The sequence below is a fragment of the Triturus cristatus genome, chromosome 5_1 (assembly GCF_964204655.1).
Source record: "Triturus cristatus chromosome 5_1, aTriCri1.1, whole genome shotgun sequence".
Lineage (NCBI taxonomy): Eukaryota > Metazoa > Chordata > Amphibia > Caudata > Salamandridae > Triturus > Triturus cristatus.
The window spans coordinates 761,758,021-761,772,818 of NC_140587.1; the positions used below are offsets into that span (position 1 = coordinate 761,758,021).

The 14,798-nt window shown below is 45.0% G+C and overlaps 1 protein-coding gene across 1 annotated transcript in view; it reads right to left on the reverse strand.

Moving 5' to 3' along the window:
• LOC146831438 (histamine H3 receptor-like) overlaps window positions 1–14,798 on the reverse strand; it is a 160,819-nt gene that overhangs the window by 41,225 nt on the left and 104,796 nt on the right. The window contains exon 2 of the mRNA XM_085603908.1: window positions 7,227–7,393. Coding sequence (XP_085460034.1) covers window positions 7,227–7,393 — 167 coding nt within the window. The remainder of the gene's footprint in view (window positions 1–7,226; window positions 7,394–14,798) is intronic.

Sequence of the window (14,798 nt, forward strand, 5' to 3'; positions counted from 1 at the left end):
GCCAGCTGTAAGGGGACAATCCTAAGATGATTACCTCAGTCCTGTACAAGTCCAGCCTCAGGTGGCTGATGTTCAGCCATTCATCCACGGACCTCATGCCTTCATGAATGTTGGAACTGGCAATGGCTGCGTCTTTGGTGAAGGTGAGGAGCACCTGGGTGTCAATGGCATACGACATGATGATGAGGTTGTGTGCGCATGTGATGGTGGAGAGGGGGTCCTGGACACATTGAAGATTGAAACGCTGAGAGATGATCCCCGGGCTATGTGCCAGATGATGCCACTATACTACATGCTGAAGGCTTGAGTCCCACTCCCATGGCCATGCTGGTGGACGGAGCCGGTGTGGAGTAGGAGGGACATGATCTGGTTGGTGTGACAGGGCCTGGAAGGTGGGGCAGTGCTGTGTAGGCAGTTGGAGTTGCGCACTCACCATGCAAAGGTGCCGTGTGTGCGCTTAGGGAATGCCTGAGAGCAGGCGGTTGATTTTCGGATGGACATTGCTTGGAGGGTGGCTGCAACATCAGACTGTAGTGTGATGTGGGTCATGCAAGGACATGAGGGTCGTGCAATGTGCACGTTGCATGTGCTGACGGTCCTGCCTTTGGCACCGCATGGCCGCAACAGTGGCACAGACAAGATGATGACAGCCAAATGAATGGGTGGAGGGAGGCAGGCAGGAGCAACTTTGAGGCGTGTGTGTTGCAGAATCCCACTACTTTGTGTGCCCTTGCTGCCGGGGCCGCAGCAGCAGGCGGCATGTCCTGGAAACTATGCCAAAAGTAGCACACAAAGACAAGGATGTCAGAAAGGACAACTGTAACAGGCGTATGTAAAGGAAGGAGTGTCCGGTTACCCTTGGCACACCCAGAGAAAATGGATGCACAATCACCAAAGATGACTGACACGGGATCAGGAAACTGAAGGCCGAGCTGCGCACAGGAGACACACCCTCAGCAGGCGTTGACGGCCCGCCGTGGGGACCAACATGTCCAGGAGATGCCGTAAGATACAAAGATACCGCAAAACACAATGTAATGTGTTATGTTTCTGGCAAAGGTTCGAGTCTGATGGTCATGAGGTGGACCATGGGATCTGCGTGCCATCACAAGGTCTCTGCAAAGGATCTTTGGTCATGTGTGTTATTTGTTTTTTGAGACATTGTACCAAGGAGTGTCCCTTCCTCCGTGGCACCTGACATCTTGCCCTGCAGAGAGTTGCACAATTGTTGTGCTGACCTGTGTATACATTCCCTTTGTTGGTGACGGATCCCTTCAACTATGGCCATGCCTGCTCAGCAATGTCTCCGGCTGCATCGTCTGTGCCATCCTGGCTAGTCACTGTACATGTGTATTGAGTATGTTGCCATGCCTTCATGGAGAAATTCTCCCTTTTCCGCACTATGCATGTGTGTAATCCCAGCCTAGCACACATATGGTACTTGTTCTGCAGGGTATTTGGGCACCTGACTCACAATTGTGGGCATTGTATCTGTGGGAACTCCACCCTATTCCTTCCATGAGAGACAACATCTTGGTGGCTGTCCCAGCACCTGTACATTCCTATCAGTCCTGGGATGTGCATGACAGTGTGTGTTCCCTTTGGCTCTCTTAGTTTAGTAGGCATTGACATGACTATACAGTCTTGTGGCATGATCTCTGTGTGTGTATTGTGCTGTATCCGCCAGGGGTGGGTATGCATGTGTCATTTGTCCTCACATCCACATGTGGTGTGTCATGCAGTGGGGGAAAGACATCCATCCTCATGGGAGTGGGACACTGCTGTCAGTGATGTGTTGTTATGGCACTATGAACATAGTCGAAAATTAGGGATGTGTACATACACCCATGGAGTTGTGGTCATCTGATAATGATGTACACAGACCCATGTCTCTGTCCACTGCTGGTATTCCTCTGCACCCACCCCTCGCATGTCTCTGTCCACTGTTGGGAGTGATAGGCACCCACCCCCATGTCTCTGTCCACTGCTGGGAGTGATAGGGACCCACCCCTCACATGTCTCTGTCCACTGCTGGGAGTGATAGGCACCCACCCCCATGTCTCTGTCCACTGATGGGAGTGATAGGCACCCACCCTATGTCTCTGTCCACTGATTGGAGTGATAGGCACCCACCCCTCACATGTCTCTGTCCACTGCTGGGAGTGATAGGCACTCACCCCTCACATGTCTCTGTCCACTGCTGGGAGTGATAGGCACCCACCCCCATGTCTCTGTCCACTGCTGGGAGTGATAGGCACCCACCCCATGTCTCTCTCCACTGATGGGAGTGATAGGCACCCACCCCTCACATGTCTCTGTCCACTGCTGGTATTCCTCTGCACCCACCCCTCACATGTCTCTGTCCACTGCTGGGAGTTATAGGCACCCACCCCCATGTCTCTGTCCACTGATGGTATTCCTCTGCACCCACCCCTCACATGTCTCTGTCCACTGCTGGGAGTGATAGGCACCCACCCCCATGTCTCTGTCCACTGCTGGGAGTGATAGGCACCCACCCCCACGTCTCTGTCCACTGATGGGAGTGATGGGCACCCACCCCTCACATGTCTCTGTCCACTACTGGTATTCCTCTGCACCCACCCCTCACATGTTTCTGTTCACTGCTGGGAGTGTTAGGCACCCACCCCCATGTCTTTGTCCACTACTGGGATTGATAGGCACCCACCCCCATGTCTCTCTCCACTGCTGGTATTCCTCTGCACCCACCCCTCACATGCCTCTGTCCACTGCTGGGAGTGATAGGCACCCACCCCTCGCATGTCTCTGTCCACTACTGGTATTCCTCTGCATCCACCCCTCACATGTCTCTGTCCACTGCTGGGAGTGATAGGCACCCACCTTTTCGGAAGTGCAGTAATACAGTTGCTGAAGAAAGTACTTGAACATCGTCAAGTATTTACCGTGATGGTCACTGTAGTATACACGGCGGTAACCTGCATTAACGTCAAACAATTTAGAATTGCAGGCAAAGGGAGAAATCGGGAGACAGGCAGAACTGTCAATCAAAGACCATTGCAGTCAGGATTAAAAGCACACAGGCTTTGGCTAGTCATGTGCCAAAGGGCACTTGGGTCAGATTTGGTATCTACTCTTTCAGAGCCCATGTCTTTGGGGTCCCAGGAACTGAGTGGAAGATGCAGTTCTCAGTTACCTTGCAGGGTTATGTGGAAATGTCTATCACAGGGGGTGCCAAAGATCCACCTCGGTTTGTCCGTCAATGAATAGCAGTCATTCCAAGACTGTTTCTGCCACACAGTCGATGCCTACCAAACAGGAGATGCAAAATCACAGGAACGGGGTCGTTTTCATGCTCAGTCGCAGGTGCTGTGGTGTGCCTTCTTGTTGGAGTGAAGACTGAAGGGGTTGTTGGCCGGACTTGGCTGCGGCAAGTGAATCTGAAAGAGACCTTACAGACTGGAGGTTGCTGGGAGTGCTGTAGGGGCTCAAAACTAGGGGTGTGCGGAATTTGCGAAATTCACTTTCGCAAATGATCGCGAAAATGTTAAAAATCTCCGCAAACACGCGGAAATATCGCGAAGATGCGGAAGTTTTTTTCCCGCCCGTTCGCGGTATTTTCTGCATGGTCGTGGCTCGCCAACTTACCCATGCAGTTGCTCACGGACACGGCCATCTTGTTTTCACTTGTCTCGCAGTGCATGATCATGAGAAGAAAGACGTGATTGCGCGACGAATGACGTTATTGCGGGCGCGAACTGTCGCGAGACAGCGCAAATGGCTACCAACAATCCAAAATCTCTTGGAGAACGCGACCGGATCGGGAAAACTTGTCGGCGAACGCAGGGATTCAGGTAAGGCGATCACGTGCATGCGAGAATGTATCATTTTACAGCACGAGCAAGCAAAAAATTTCCGGTAAAATGCGGATTGCTGAAATTTTGACATTTTCGCGCTCTCCGCGGAACGCGAAAATGAAAAATTTATCGCGATTTCCGCGAGCGGAACGGAATTTTAGCCCAGGCCTACTCAAAACATCGATGAGAGCCAGCTACCACTTGTGGAGTGCTCTTGGCGCTTACATGTGGGTCATAAACTTGACGGACCCTGTGGCTTTTGATTTGGGCTGCATCATGCAGGGGACTGGTTCCACTAATACAAGGGAGTTCCTAGTTCTTTGTCAAAGGCAGGCAGACCTCCCAGGCTTCTGGAGTACAGCTGCAGGATGAGTCAACTTTAGTGCAGGAGTTGGAGACAACCGGCAGACTGGCAAGTTTGGCAACAGGCCAGTCACACATTCTCTTCTCCTTGCTCTGTGTAATTCTTCTATGTCCTTCTTCTTCTAGGGTCAGCAAGATCTAAGGAATTTGGGCCCAGGGGTTGACAACTAAATACTACATTTAGGGGTGTTAGAGGGTGTTGCCAGGTAGTAGCTAGTGTGCTACGTATCTGTAGGATGACTACACCCTCCTATGTTCACTTCCATTGGAAAGTGGGAATAACCTTGTCCCTGGTTGGCTAATTCTCTCCAAGACAAAATAGAGGAATTTGAAAAGTGGGACCCACGTCACCTGCCACACCTTAGAGGCGGTGCTGGCTGAACATGGGCCCACCTCTAACTAATTTTCCTGCCTGTTCTTCCACCAAAAGTGGAGCTGGGCAGGGGGGTTGGCATCCTCCACTAGCTGGAGATGCCTGGGTTGCGTTTCAAAGGTGGCTTTGCCTTTTAAGTTTCCTGCCTTGGAATGCCATTCCAGCCTGGAGGAGGTGGAAATAAACTCTTCCCAGAATAGGCATTGTTCCTCCCCTCTGAGAGTGAAGGCTTTCACCCCATGAGGTCAGAGACATGTCAAGTGGTGGCAGTCTGGCTAAGATTAGTCAGAGACCACAACAGTGTTTGGTTGTTTTTCAGGGGGCACCTCTAAGGTTCCATCTGTGTGCATTTATTAATAAAGCCAACACTGGCATCAGTGTGGATTTATTAAGACGAGATGATTGGTACCAAACATCCCTGGGTACAGTGAAGACATCAGGGTGCTGGGGAACTCCTAATGACGGGTGTCCAGCCCATGTACTCTCTATGGCTTCCTTGCACACTTACAATATCTAAGAATGGACTTAGATATTTTCGAATCATAAATGGCCACATATAGTGCACAATGCCTTAGGGCTGTAAGGCCTGCAGTAGGGGTGACTTACCTATACCTCATGCAGTGTCTGTGGGCATGGCACACAGCAAAATGTGCCATGTCGACTCCTCAGTTTTCTCTGCACCAACACAAGCAGCCTGCAATGGCAGTTTGCATGATCTTGGTGAGGGGTCCCTAAGGTGGCACAATGTGTGCTGCAGCCCTAGTGGGTCCTCTTCAGTTCCAATGCCCTAGGTAACAGGGGTACAATTTAGTAGGGACTTAAAGGGCTTGCTGAAGTTGTGCTGATCATTGTACAGTTTTAGGGAGGTAACACTGGTACTGGGAACCTGGTTATCAGAGATACAGTACACCTCAGTCAAAGTTGCAAAAAGTGGGAGAGTACTTCAACAAAATTATAGTTTTCTACAGCCTGAATACCAGGAAGGCTAACTATGAGAAAGCTCTCAGGCCCTGGTAAGAGGACTGGCACTGCCAGGCATAGGTCACCTCTGGGAAATAAAAATATTGAGGAAACCCAAGAGGTGCCCTTTTTTCTGCTAACTGTTTCAGTTCACCCACCGCCCCCTCCAATTGCTAATACCTGTTAAGTGGTCAATCATGGACAATACCCATGTCTTTCTGGGACCAGTTATAAGCCATTGTCCTCTCAGTTAATATTCATCAACTCTTAGCCAGGTATGTGTATTGATCATCAGGAGTGGAGCTGAGAGACAAAGTGGTTATGAAGTGGTTATAAACCAGTCTTATCTAAGGCCGCAAGAAGTGCACTTGCTTAAAGTTACTTTCAAACTATAGTTATCAAAAATGTTCTTAAATTATGTCACTTTCTTTAGGCCATTAGCTTCTATGCCTGATATTATCCTCAGAGAATTTGAGAATCCAGATCTTCAAAGGATTCGTTCATTAATGGTCAGGATATACAATTCTCCCTATCGCATTAACCCTTTAAAGCCAGCTTGAGACTTTTTCCTAATACCAATTGCTCACACTTTTTCCTAAACCAGCAAACCAATCAAAGGCACTCTGTTGAGTAAAGCTCTAGTTTCACCACAAGTTTGGTTTAATTCTGTTCATCCGATTTTGCTATTGTGAGGAACAGCTTTTTTGACACCATCTTTTTATTCTTACCCCAGACAGATCTACTTAGGGCCACATTTACGTAGCTTCTTTTTGGTGGCAAACAGCCCGATTCCCAGAAGCAGGTTGTTGGTGGCCAAAAGTAAGAAATGTCCTATGTACAAAGCCTAATTTTGCAATTTGGTAACCTATTGCTAAATCGCAAAATAGGTTGATGAGTTGGTATTGGGAAGGAGCATGTAAAGGGCGTCCCTTCCTTATAGCGGTTTGCAGTGCGATGTACAAATGTTTTGTGACCAAAATGATGTTGTTAAACATGAGCTTTTTAACACCATTTTCACTTTGGTGCTAATACAATGCCCAATAGGAAGGGGCCCCAAGGGACCCCTTCTCCTTTGTAAATGCATGCAAAAATATTTTTTAAGAGCAGACAGTGGCCCCATGGACCACTACCCACTCTTAAAAATGTCTAATATATTTTTTATTTTTCGCATCTCATTTTCATTGAAAAAAAATGGGCTGCATTTAAAAAAAAGTGTTGTTTTATTTGAAAGCAAATGCAGACTTGTTAGTCTGCTGACCCCATCAGGGCCCCATCCCTGTGTTTTTTAGTGATTCTCAGTGGGTTGCAAATTGTGACCTACCTCATGAATATTAATGAGGTAGCTCATTTGCTCCCGCTGACAATCGCAAATGAATCTCAGTGTAGTTTAGTGCATTTGGAATTGCGATTTTATAATTGCGATTTACAATTTAAAATGTTAGTACATGTGGCCCTATGGCATCTACTCTATTTAAACTTTTGAAAAGATTTGTCAAACAGGACCAAGTTATAAGCAAACTAACAAAACTTCTCATAGTGAAAAAGGAGTCTTAATCATAACCACACAGTACCTAAATATATGTTTACATATTTATATACAAAAGTATTCATATTTACAGGCATATATATTTTCACTCACTTTCCAAATTTCTATTGGTAAACTAAATATTCCAATCTGTAAGATGTATAGTACTCACTGCTTTGGTAACAGAGAGAAAACGGTCGTAGCTGATAAGCAGAATGCTGAAAACTGAAGATAAACAAACAGTAGAATCCACAGTTAGCCACAGTTTACATGGAATCCGTCCATGTGGCCATCTTCCTGTAAGTGCAGGAAATATATACCATGGAATGGAGAATGAACCTAAAGAAAATGAATTTGTTAACAGTATTTGATTGATACCATTCTTTTAACAAATACCGTTTATCAGTATGGATGTATTATTGTTTATATTGTTTGTTTTAGAAAACCATTAAGTAGGCAATGCACAAAGCGTATTCAAAGTACATAGCAGTTACATGCCTGAAAAAGCAAACCTTCACATTAATACTTTATGCAAAATTCACAAAGTGCTTCCCCCAAGGCATAATCAATATGTTTTTTATGATGTCAGCAACTCTATGATGTCAATGATGAGGTATTATGTGACGTTGCCAGTGATGTAATCGATGACGTCATTTTTTTTGTCATCTGTGACATCATGTATGAAGTTATGAGCAGTGCATTAGGGGCATGTAATGAATTGCACAGTATTTTTAAGGTTTGTTCTATAATCCTAATACTACTTTATCTGTATGCACAAACTTCAGGAATGTTCAGTCAAAGCTGGATGTAGTATTTGACTTTTGGCTGACCCTGCACCCAATATCTGGTCAATCAAGACTTTATTGGACATAGCTGGAAAATCACTCAACTCGCAAAACATTTGGCTGTGTGCATCAAGAGCTGTGTGCAGTGCCTGGCCTGTAGCTAGTCACTGTCCTCCCCAAGCTGCTGGCACCTCGCTTCATCAAGACTTTCGCCATGCACACTGAATATTGCCTGCATGCCTCTTACCAAATTCATGTTTGGTCATTCCTGCAACACAGAGCTCTGACCCTTTATGCAGCAGTGTTTGAAAGCAGGGTCTTGCCTCCATCCAGCACGCCACACAACCTTTCATGTTGCCAAGATCATCAGAGTCCTGCATAATGTCAGACCTGCACCATCCTTACATTTGCCAACCACCTATTTGCACGTCCTTTTGTCATGTGTATAGCTGGCCATAGAGTCTGGCCTGTGGTCAAGCTCTGTACCCACTCATACAGCCGGGCATGTGCGGTTGGTAACAGGGTCTGCCCTGCAGTAATAATTTGGATCAAATGGAGCAAAAATCATTAACAGAGATACAAGTGTCTTTTCAATGTAAATTGAGATCCAATCATATTTCAGTGGTGAGGTGATTTGTGATTTCACCAGATAAATCATCAAGGAAGCCATTCTGGATAACCTCATTAACTTGATGTGTGAAGCCATTTTCGTGAATTTGAGGTGAGTTATGTTTTTCCCAACAAATCATAACTAACTAATAATGTTTTTTAGCTTTTCTTTTCTTCATCGCTTTAAGTGTATTTTTTCAGTGAATTTGAGTTTTTAAAAAAACATATGTTAAAGCCTTCAGACTAAAAGAAACAATAACTCATTCTATTTTCCAGAGAATATTCCTGAGTCATTGATAAAATTTTGTAGCTATGGTACTGATGCATATTATTCTCAATAGGCATTTTTTATTATGTCAAAAGCATTGGAACCCTTTGATGAACATTTGACAGGTACCTAGCATTTTTAGACTACTTTTGGATTTTTTTAAATCATCCAGGACCTTTACAAGGCACAGAGCTAACGGGGGTTCAAAAATTTAATTTACTGATAACTTTTGCACTATCTTAGGAATCCACAGCATGTTTAGTTTTCTGTTAAAAGTGCCAAGATTCTGCAGCTTCTGGAAGTGTGGCCTGATTAAGGGCAGGGCAAAAATGTTATTGTTTGCTAATAACTGCCACCCTTTGACAAATCAAAACAAAATTCAACAGAAATGTACATGTTTCGTTTTCTGTTGTTATGTCATGTATCGTCCTGCTCTGCTAAGGTGATGAGAAGCATGGTTAAAGGGACAATATGAGCCTAGCACCCTTTCAAAAATCCACACAACAATAAACATTTGCATGTAGTTTTCTGCTAATATGTCAAGTTAAGCCCAGTGTTGCTTTATTTTTGCATTCGGTCATTTAGACCGTGGCATACAAAGGTTAAAAGCATATATCCACTTTTTGATGGATATAGAACTATGGGAATGGGAGTTTGCCTTAGTATATTGAAAGCCTAATCCAGGAACCCAAAAAGTGAAAAGGATGTGAAAGGACAAACAGTTGATTTATTACATGAGCAAACTGTTTATATAGTAAGTATGATTCACCGCACAAGTTTTTTCACTAATCAGGGGGCGTATCTGTTGCCTTACTGAAAATATGTCATTGGGCAACTCTCCTATATGTTCCTTTTACATAGAGAGGCTTGAAATCCACAATTACGTGGTAAACTACGGTCTGGTATATGGGTCGATACTGCTAGCTTTACCTTGATCACGTTGCACCTTGGAAGGTACACTTTCATCTGTTTATATCTATATCTCTTAACTTCCTTTTCCTTATGCTCAGGTCCTTTGACCTCATTATGAATGTTATTTGTTAACTAAAGTCATTATATTATACCATATGACATGGATTTCGCTATATATTGCGTGAATGTTAGAATGAAACTGGACAGCACTTCAAGTACCATGGGGCCATGCATGCAGTTACGCCCACTGGGGCGGGGTACTTATGGATATACAGGTGCACCATTCGTCTTTGGATGTCAGGATGTCAGGATCAACCAGCCTGTGAAAAAGGGAAGAGTTCCAAAATGCATCGGCTTTGTACACCAATTGCCTTTGTTCCTAACCAACTTGCGCTGCAGCCGTGATTAAAGATTTGAAAGCACTACTTACCCGTTATTCTTGGCTCCTTCATTTGAGGTAAAACTTTGTTGATGGATATATATATATATATATTCACTGAAAAAACCACAGGTTTTACAGACGTTATAGTTAGGAATTAGCATTTAAAAAACCTTAGAAATTCACTGACAAAACCATGTGTTTCAGGGACGTTAAATTTAGTTGGACATTTGACTCATATAAAACCAGAGAAATTCGCCCGTTATAGCTAGTTGAGCTAACTATAACTCACGCGCCCGCAATGCACTGGTGATGAGGTCTATTGCATTTCTAAGGTTTTTTAAATGCTAATTCCTAACTATAACGTCTGTAAAACCTATGGTTTTTTCTGTGAATTTCAAAGGTTTTTTAAATGTTAATTTCAAATTTTAATATTTATAAAACCTATATTTTTTCTAATTTTGTTTATAATATTTTGGAACTCTATTATCCTTTTTTTTACATTTGAAAATATATGTAAATTTTTATATCTTCAAAAAAAAGGATGTATGTATATTTATTTTTTTAAACTAGACTACCGTACCGGTAGTGTACCAAGCTCCATCACCACGTGAATCCTATCCGCCATATTGCGAAACTCGTTAAGGATACGCATTTCGTATCCAACGGCTTCGTAGCACTGTGTCCCGCCTAACATCATATACGTATAAGGGCTCGTCAGCTCCTAGTTTGGTATGCGACGGCTGTCCGGTACCAATACGTGCGTTACGTCATCTACGTATAGGATCGCACCGGCTGCGCGTTTCGTATGCAACGAGTGCACGCTGCCAGGCCCTGTGTTACGTCATAGACATATGGTATCGCACCGGGTATGCCATTCCCCCATTTATTTTGTTATATCTCAAAACTATATCTAAATAAGTTTAAAGTGTATATGAGAGCAAGCAATAATCTAAAATATTTTTCACATTTATATATTTCTAACTGTAATAAACTTATATTATGGTAAATATATTTTCTCAAAATCACGTCGGGTGCGGCCTCCTTGCGCGCTCGGTTCGCGATTGCCATGTGACCTTAAAAAAAAGCTTTTGATTGGTTCATAACATTTCCCAATGTAACAGTTGGAGGACCCCACCCATTTTAGTCATTCTCTCTACACCGTTTGATGAGAGACACCTCTTTTGCTTACAGAGCTTTTTTGAAAACTTTTATGCTGTGTACACATATCTTATAGTACTCCTCTTGATCAATAACCATGCTCTGTACAGTAGCCTTCCACGTGTGATAGCCCTGCATCTGAAACGTTACATCAAAAAACAAATGTGTGTTACACAATGCCCCTGGTGTGTGTGTGTGCGCGCATTATTGTGCTGCCTTTCGGCCTGGGTATTGGTGGCTCGAAGGGGTATCATCAGCCACGGGCAGAGTGCACATCCTAGATCACATGTGACAAACAGCAAAGAGTAATGTGTGAATTTGTGTTGCAGTATGCTCTGTTGTCAGGCTTTACCAGTATAGTAGTGTGTCATATGTGAGACTTTCAGATTCACGTTTGACATGCATTGCTTGACTGTAATGAGCGTTATCACTGTGTATGACGTAGCCTCACTGCTGATCCTCCCTCCATCCGAGCACATTCACATGTGTGCGCTTCACGATAGCAACTCTTTCAATACTACCGCACACCATTGACATGCGTGTCTGCGCATATCCACAAGCTTGACAAACACATGTGATGTTGTCTATTCAATGTTTTTGGACAGCATCTCATTCGCAATAGTTGCAGCCCACCCTGTACATGCTACATTAATGTAAATTGCAGATTGTGCGACGTCAAAACTGCAACAGGGACACACACATAAGTATACTTCCTGGCCTGGCAGGAACTGAACAACGCCGAAGTCCCCGGAATAATTATTCACACCCCTACGCTGACCGCCGTATGCAAACCCTGCCCACTTTGCGCACGTATAAATAGGATAATGACAACGCCACATGTCCCAGTTCTTCCACACTGCTTCAGGTGATATGGCCGCATCACCCTCGCATATCAGAATGCGCAATAAAAAAAAAGGGATCCATGAGGATGTACATCATCCTGACAATCAAAACTACATCTGAATTGTGAAGCCTGCTGGCCGTCGTGTTTGAACACACACCAATGACAGCAGTTGAGCAGTGGGGCCTGGGTGCACAGGGGCTGCAATTGAGCGTGGTGTGGCGGAAGGGGTGGGGTGCATCAGCCCGGGTGCACAGGTGCAAACAAGCGATGTTGCCGTGTGTAAGGATGTGATCTCTGACCTCATTCAGTCACATCTCTGTCTCATTTTAAGGACCTGCAGGACCGTACTGTAGGCCTGAGCCAGTGGGCAGCGCTGCCCTACAGACACATGGCTGTGGCTTATGGGGCACTGTAGTGTGCTGACTACTAAGTGTAAATGCACACAGGCTTGTGCCACTGCATTGCATGCGCACATTATGCTTCTAGCATGCGCTCTGTTCCTTTGTATGTGAACGTTGGCATAACATTATTATTTACCCTTGTCTATTCTTGTGCACTCCAACTCCTCTTTGAACCATGATTACCACTAACAGTTGGTAGATCGTACTTCAAGAAGGAAGGATGCACTCAACTGGTGTTCTCTCTTAAGCTTGAAATAAACCTTCATTTACCTTAAGACGTTTCCACCATTATATTATTTCTCCCTTTTCAGACACTGAGTTAGTTGCACGAAAAAGCACGCAGCAGGTGCTCAACCGGTGCTAATGCTCTGGCCTTTCTGATGCCTTCCATCGTGGTATCAAGACACCGTCCCAGACCGGGGACCTGCTGTGCCACCCTGAGAGGCACCCCGGAGTCGGAGATCGCAATGGCACGTCGTTGGACACACCGGTTGTGGCAGGTGAGCAGTGAAGCCTCGGTGCGCAGGAGCTGCATTTGAGCACCGTGCAGGGGAAGGGCCTGGGGTCCAGCAGCCTGAGTGCACAGGTGCAGGCAAGCGATGTTGCCGTAGATAATAATATATTCTCTGGCCTCATTAATATCTCTGTTTCATTTTAAAGACTTGCTGGACCGCAAGGTTTCTCGCGGACCCCAGCATCCCAGACACACAGGTGACGGAAGGTAAACAGTGAGGGCTAGGTGCAGTAGGCCGACGCTCTGTCTCCTCCTCCCTCTGTTCTTTTGACTCTCCCTCCCCTTCTCCCTTCCACCCACTCGCTCTCTGTCCCATTCTCACTTTCTTCCTTTCATTGTGACTACCTTTCTTTTTCTCTTGGACATGGCACACATACTTATGTTTCTTTTTTCTCTTGCAGGTTTTGTACGCTGCTTCCGGAGGAGTCCCACCCACTTCTTTCATGTTTTACTGTTGTTTGTTCGAATAAAGTTACGTTTCCATTTATTTGTGTTGTTTTAATAAAAGTTATTTTTTTTACCAAAAATAAGTGAGTGTATGGGTCTTCTTTTTCTGACAACACTTGTCTGTAGTTTATTGTGAAAATCGCGGTTGATAGGAGGTTATGAGGGAAAACATGTGTAATTTTGCGGTGCACCTACCAAATATAAACCAACAGACTATTACATAAATGAAGCCTGGGTATTTCTACAACGGCAGGGGTTCTATGAGTGTATCACTCTATAACAACATGAGTACTGCCCGTGTGATTACAGAACCAATAAGGCACTGCCTAGGGCAACCCAGGCTTCAAGGACTGGCGAGGCCCACCCTGCATATTTAAGTAAAGCCCCAGAGGTTGCCAATGCCCGGTCTTGAGTTGGCCTCGAAGCCCCCGAACAATTTGTAAACAATACCCGGGGAGGTGTCAGTCCCCTTGTCTGCAAAACGTCTCTGTGCCCTCCCGCGCCTAATTTACATGTGAGATTAAGTACCCCAGTGCTGCAGAGACCCCGCAATATAATAATAGGATTGGCCCCGGAACATTACCCACCAGTGGGCTCATTTAAATGAACGGGTGAGACACAACGTAATTTTTTTTACCATCCGGATCCGCTTTATTGAAGCGATACGAGGTTTTCCTCCTCTCACTTCAACGAGGCAAACAAGAATTTACTATCACAGGGTGGAAGCAATGCTCCCGTCCTGTAATAGCAAACATAAATGTCCCGCGCATGCACACCTGGGACATTGTATGACCTGCGCCTGGGAGGTGGCACTCCATAGGGCCATGATGCATTGGTTAATGCACAATTACAGAATTAGTATAAACGCATACTAACACTACTTGCACACATGTAGTACAGCAACCAGAGTGTAGTGAAGAGGCAGAAGAAGCCCAAAATCAAAAAATATAAATCCTACCAGAGGTAGAATCACATAGTTCGATGAGCTGATGACCCTGGGATGAGTAGAAACAGCTTCACCAAGAAAACGGGTCTTCAGCAGAACGCAAGCAAGCTCAAAATCTTGGTGAGTGCTGCCTTCTTTTTACCTTCTCCCGCTCGTCGCCAAATTTATGTAGTGAAGAGGAAGACAGCAGTGGATCCGATAAGTAGATTTATTGCAGGAAAACAAGACAGCTTAAACAGCCACCAACAGGACCAGACAGCAAGGCAACCGTCTTCTCCAGCACCGCGTACAAACTCCCCAAGATTCCCCTCATGACAACCCTACATTCTAACGTTACATACTTACATTATAGTAGCATTACATACTAACATTCTACTATGACTTAAATTGGAATGCTACACAGAGCACAGGACTTTACAGCAATGAGCTCATGGTTTCATCCACGAGTCTTGAGACCGGTAGGGGTGAGTAGTTCGCT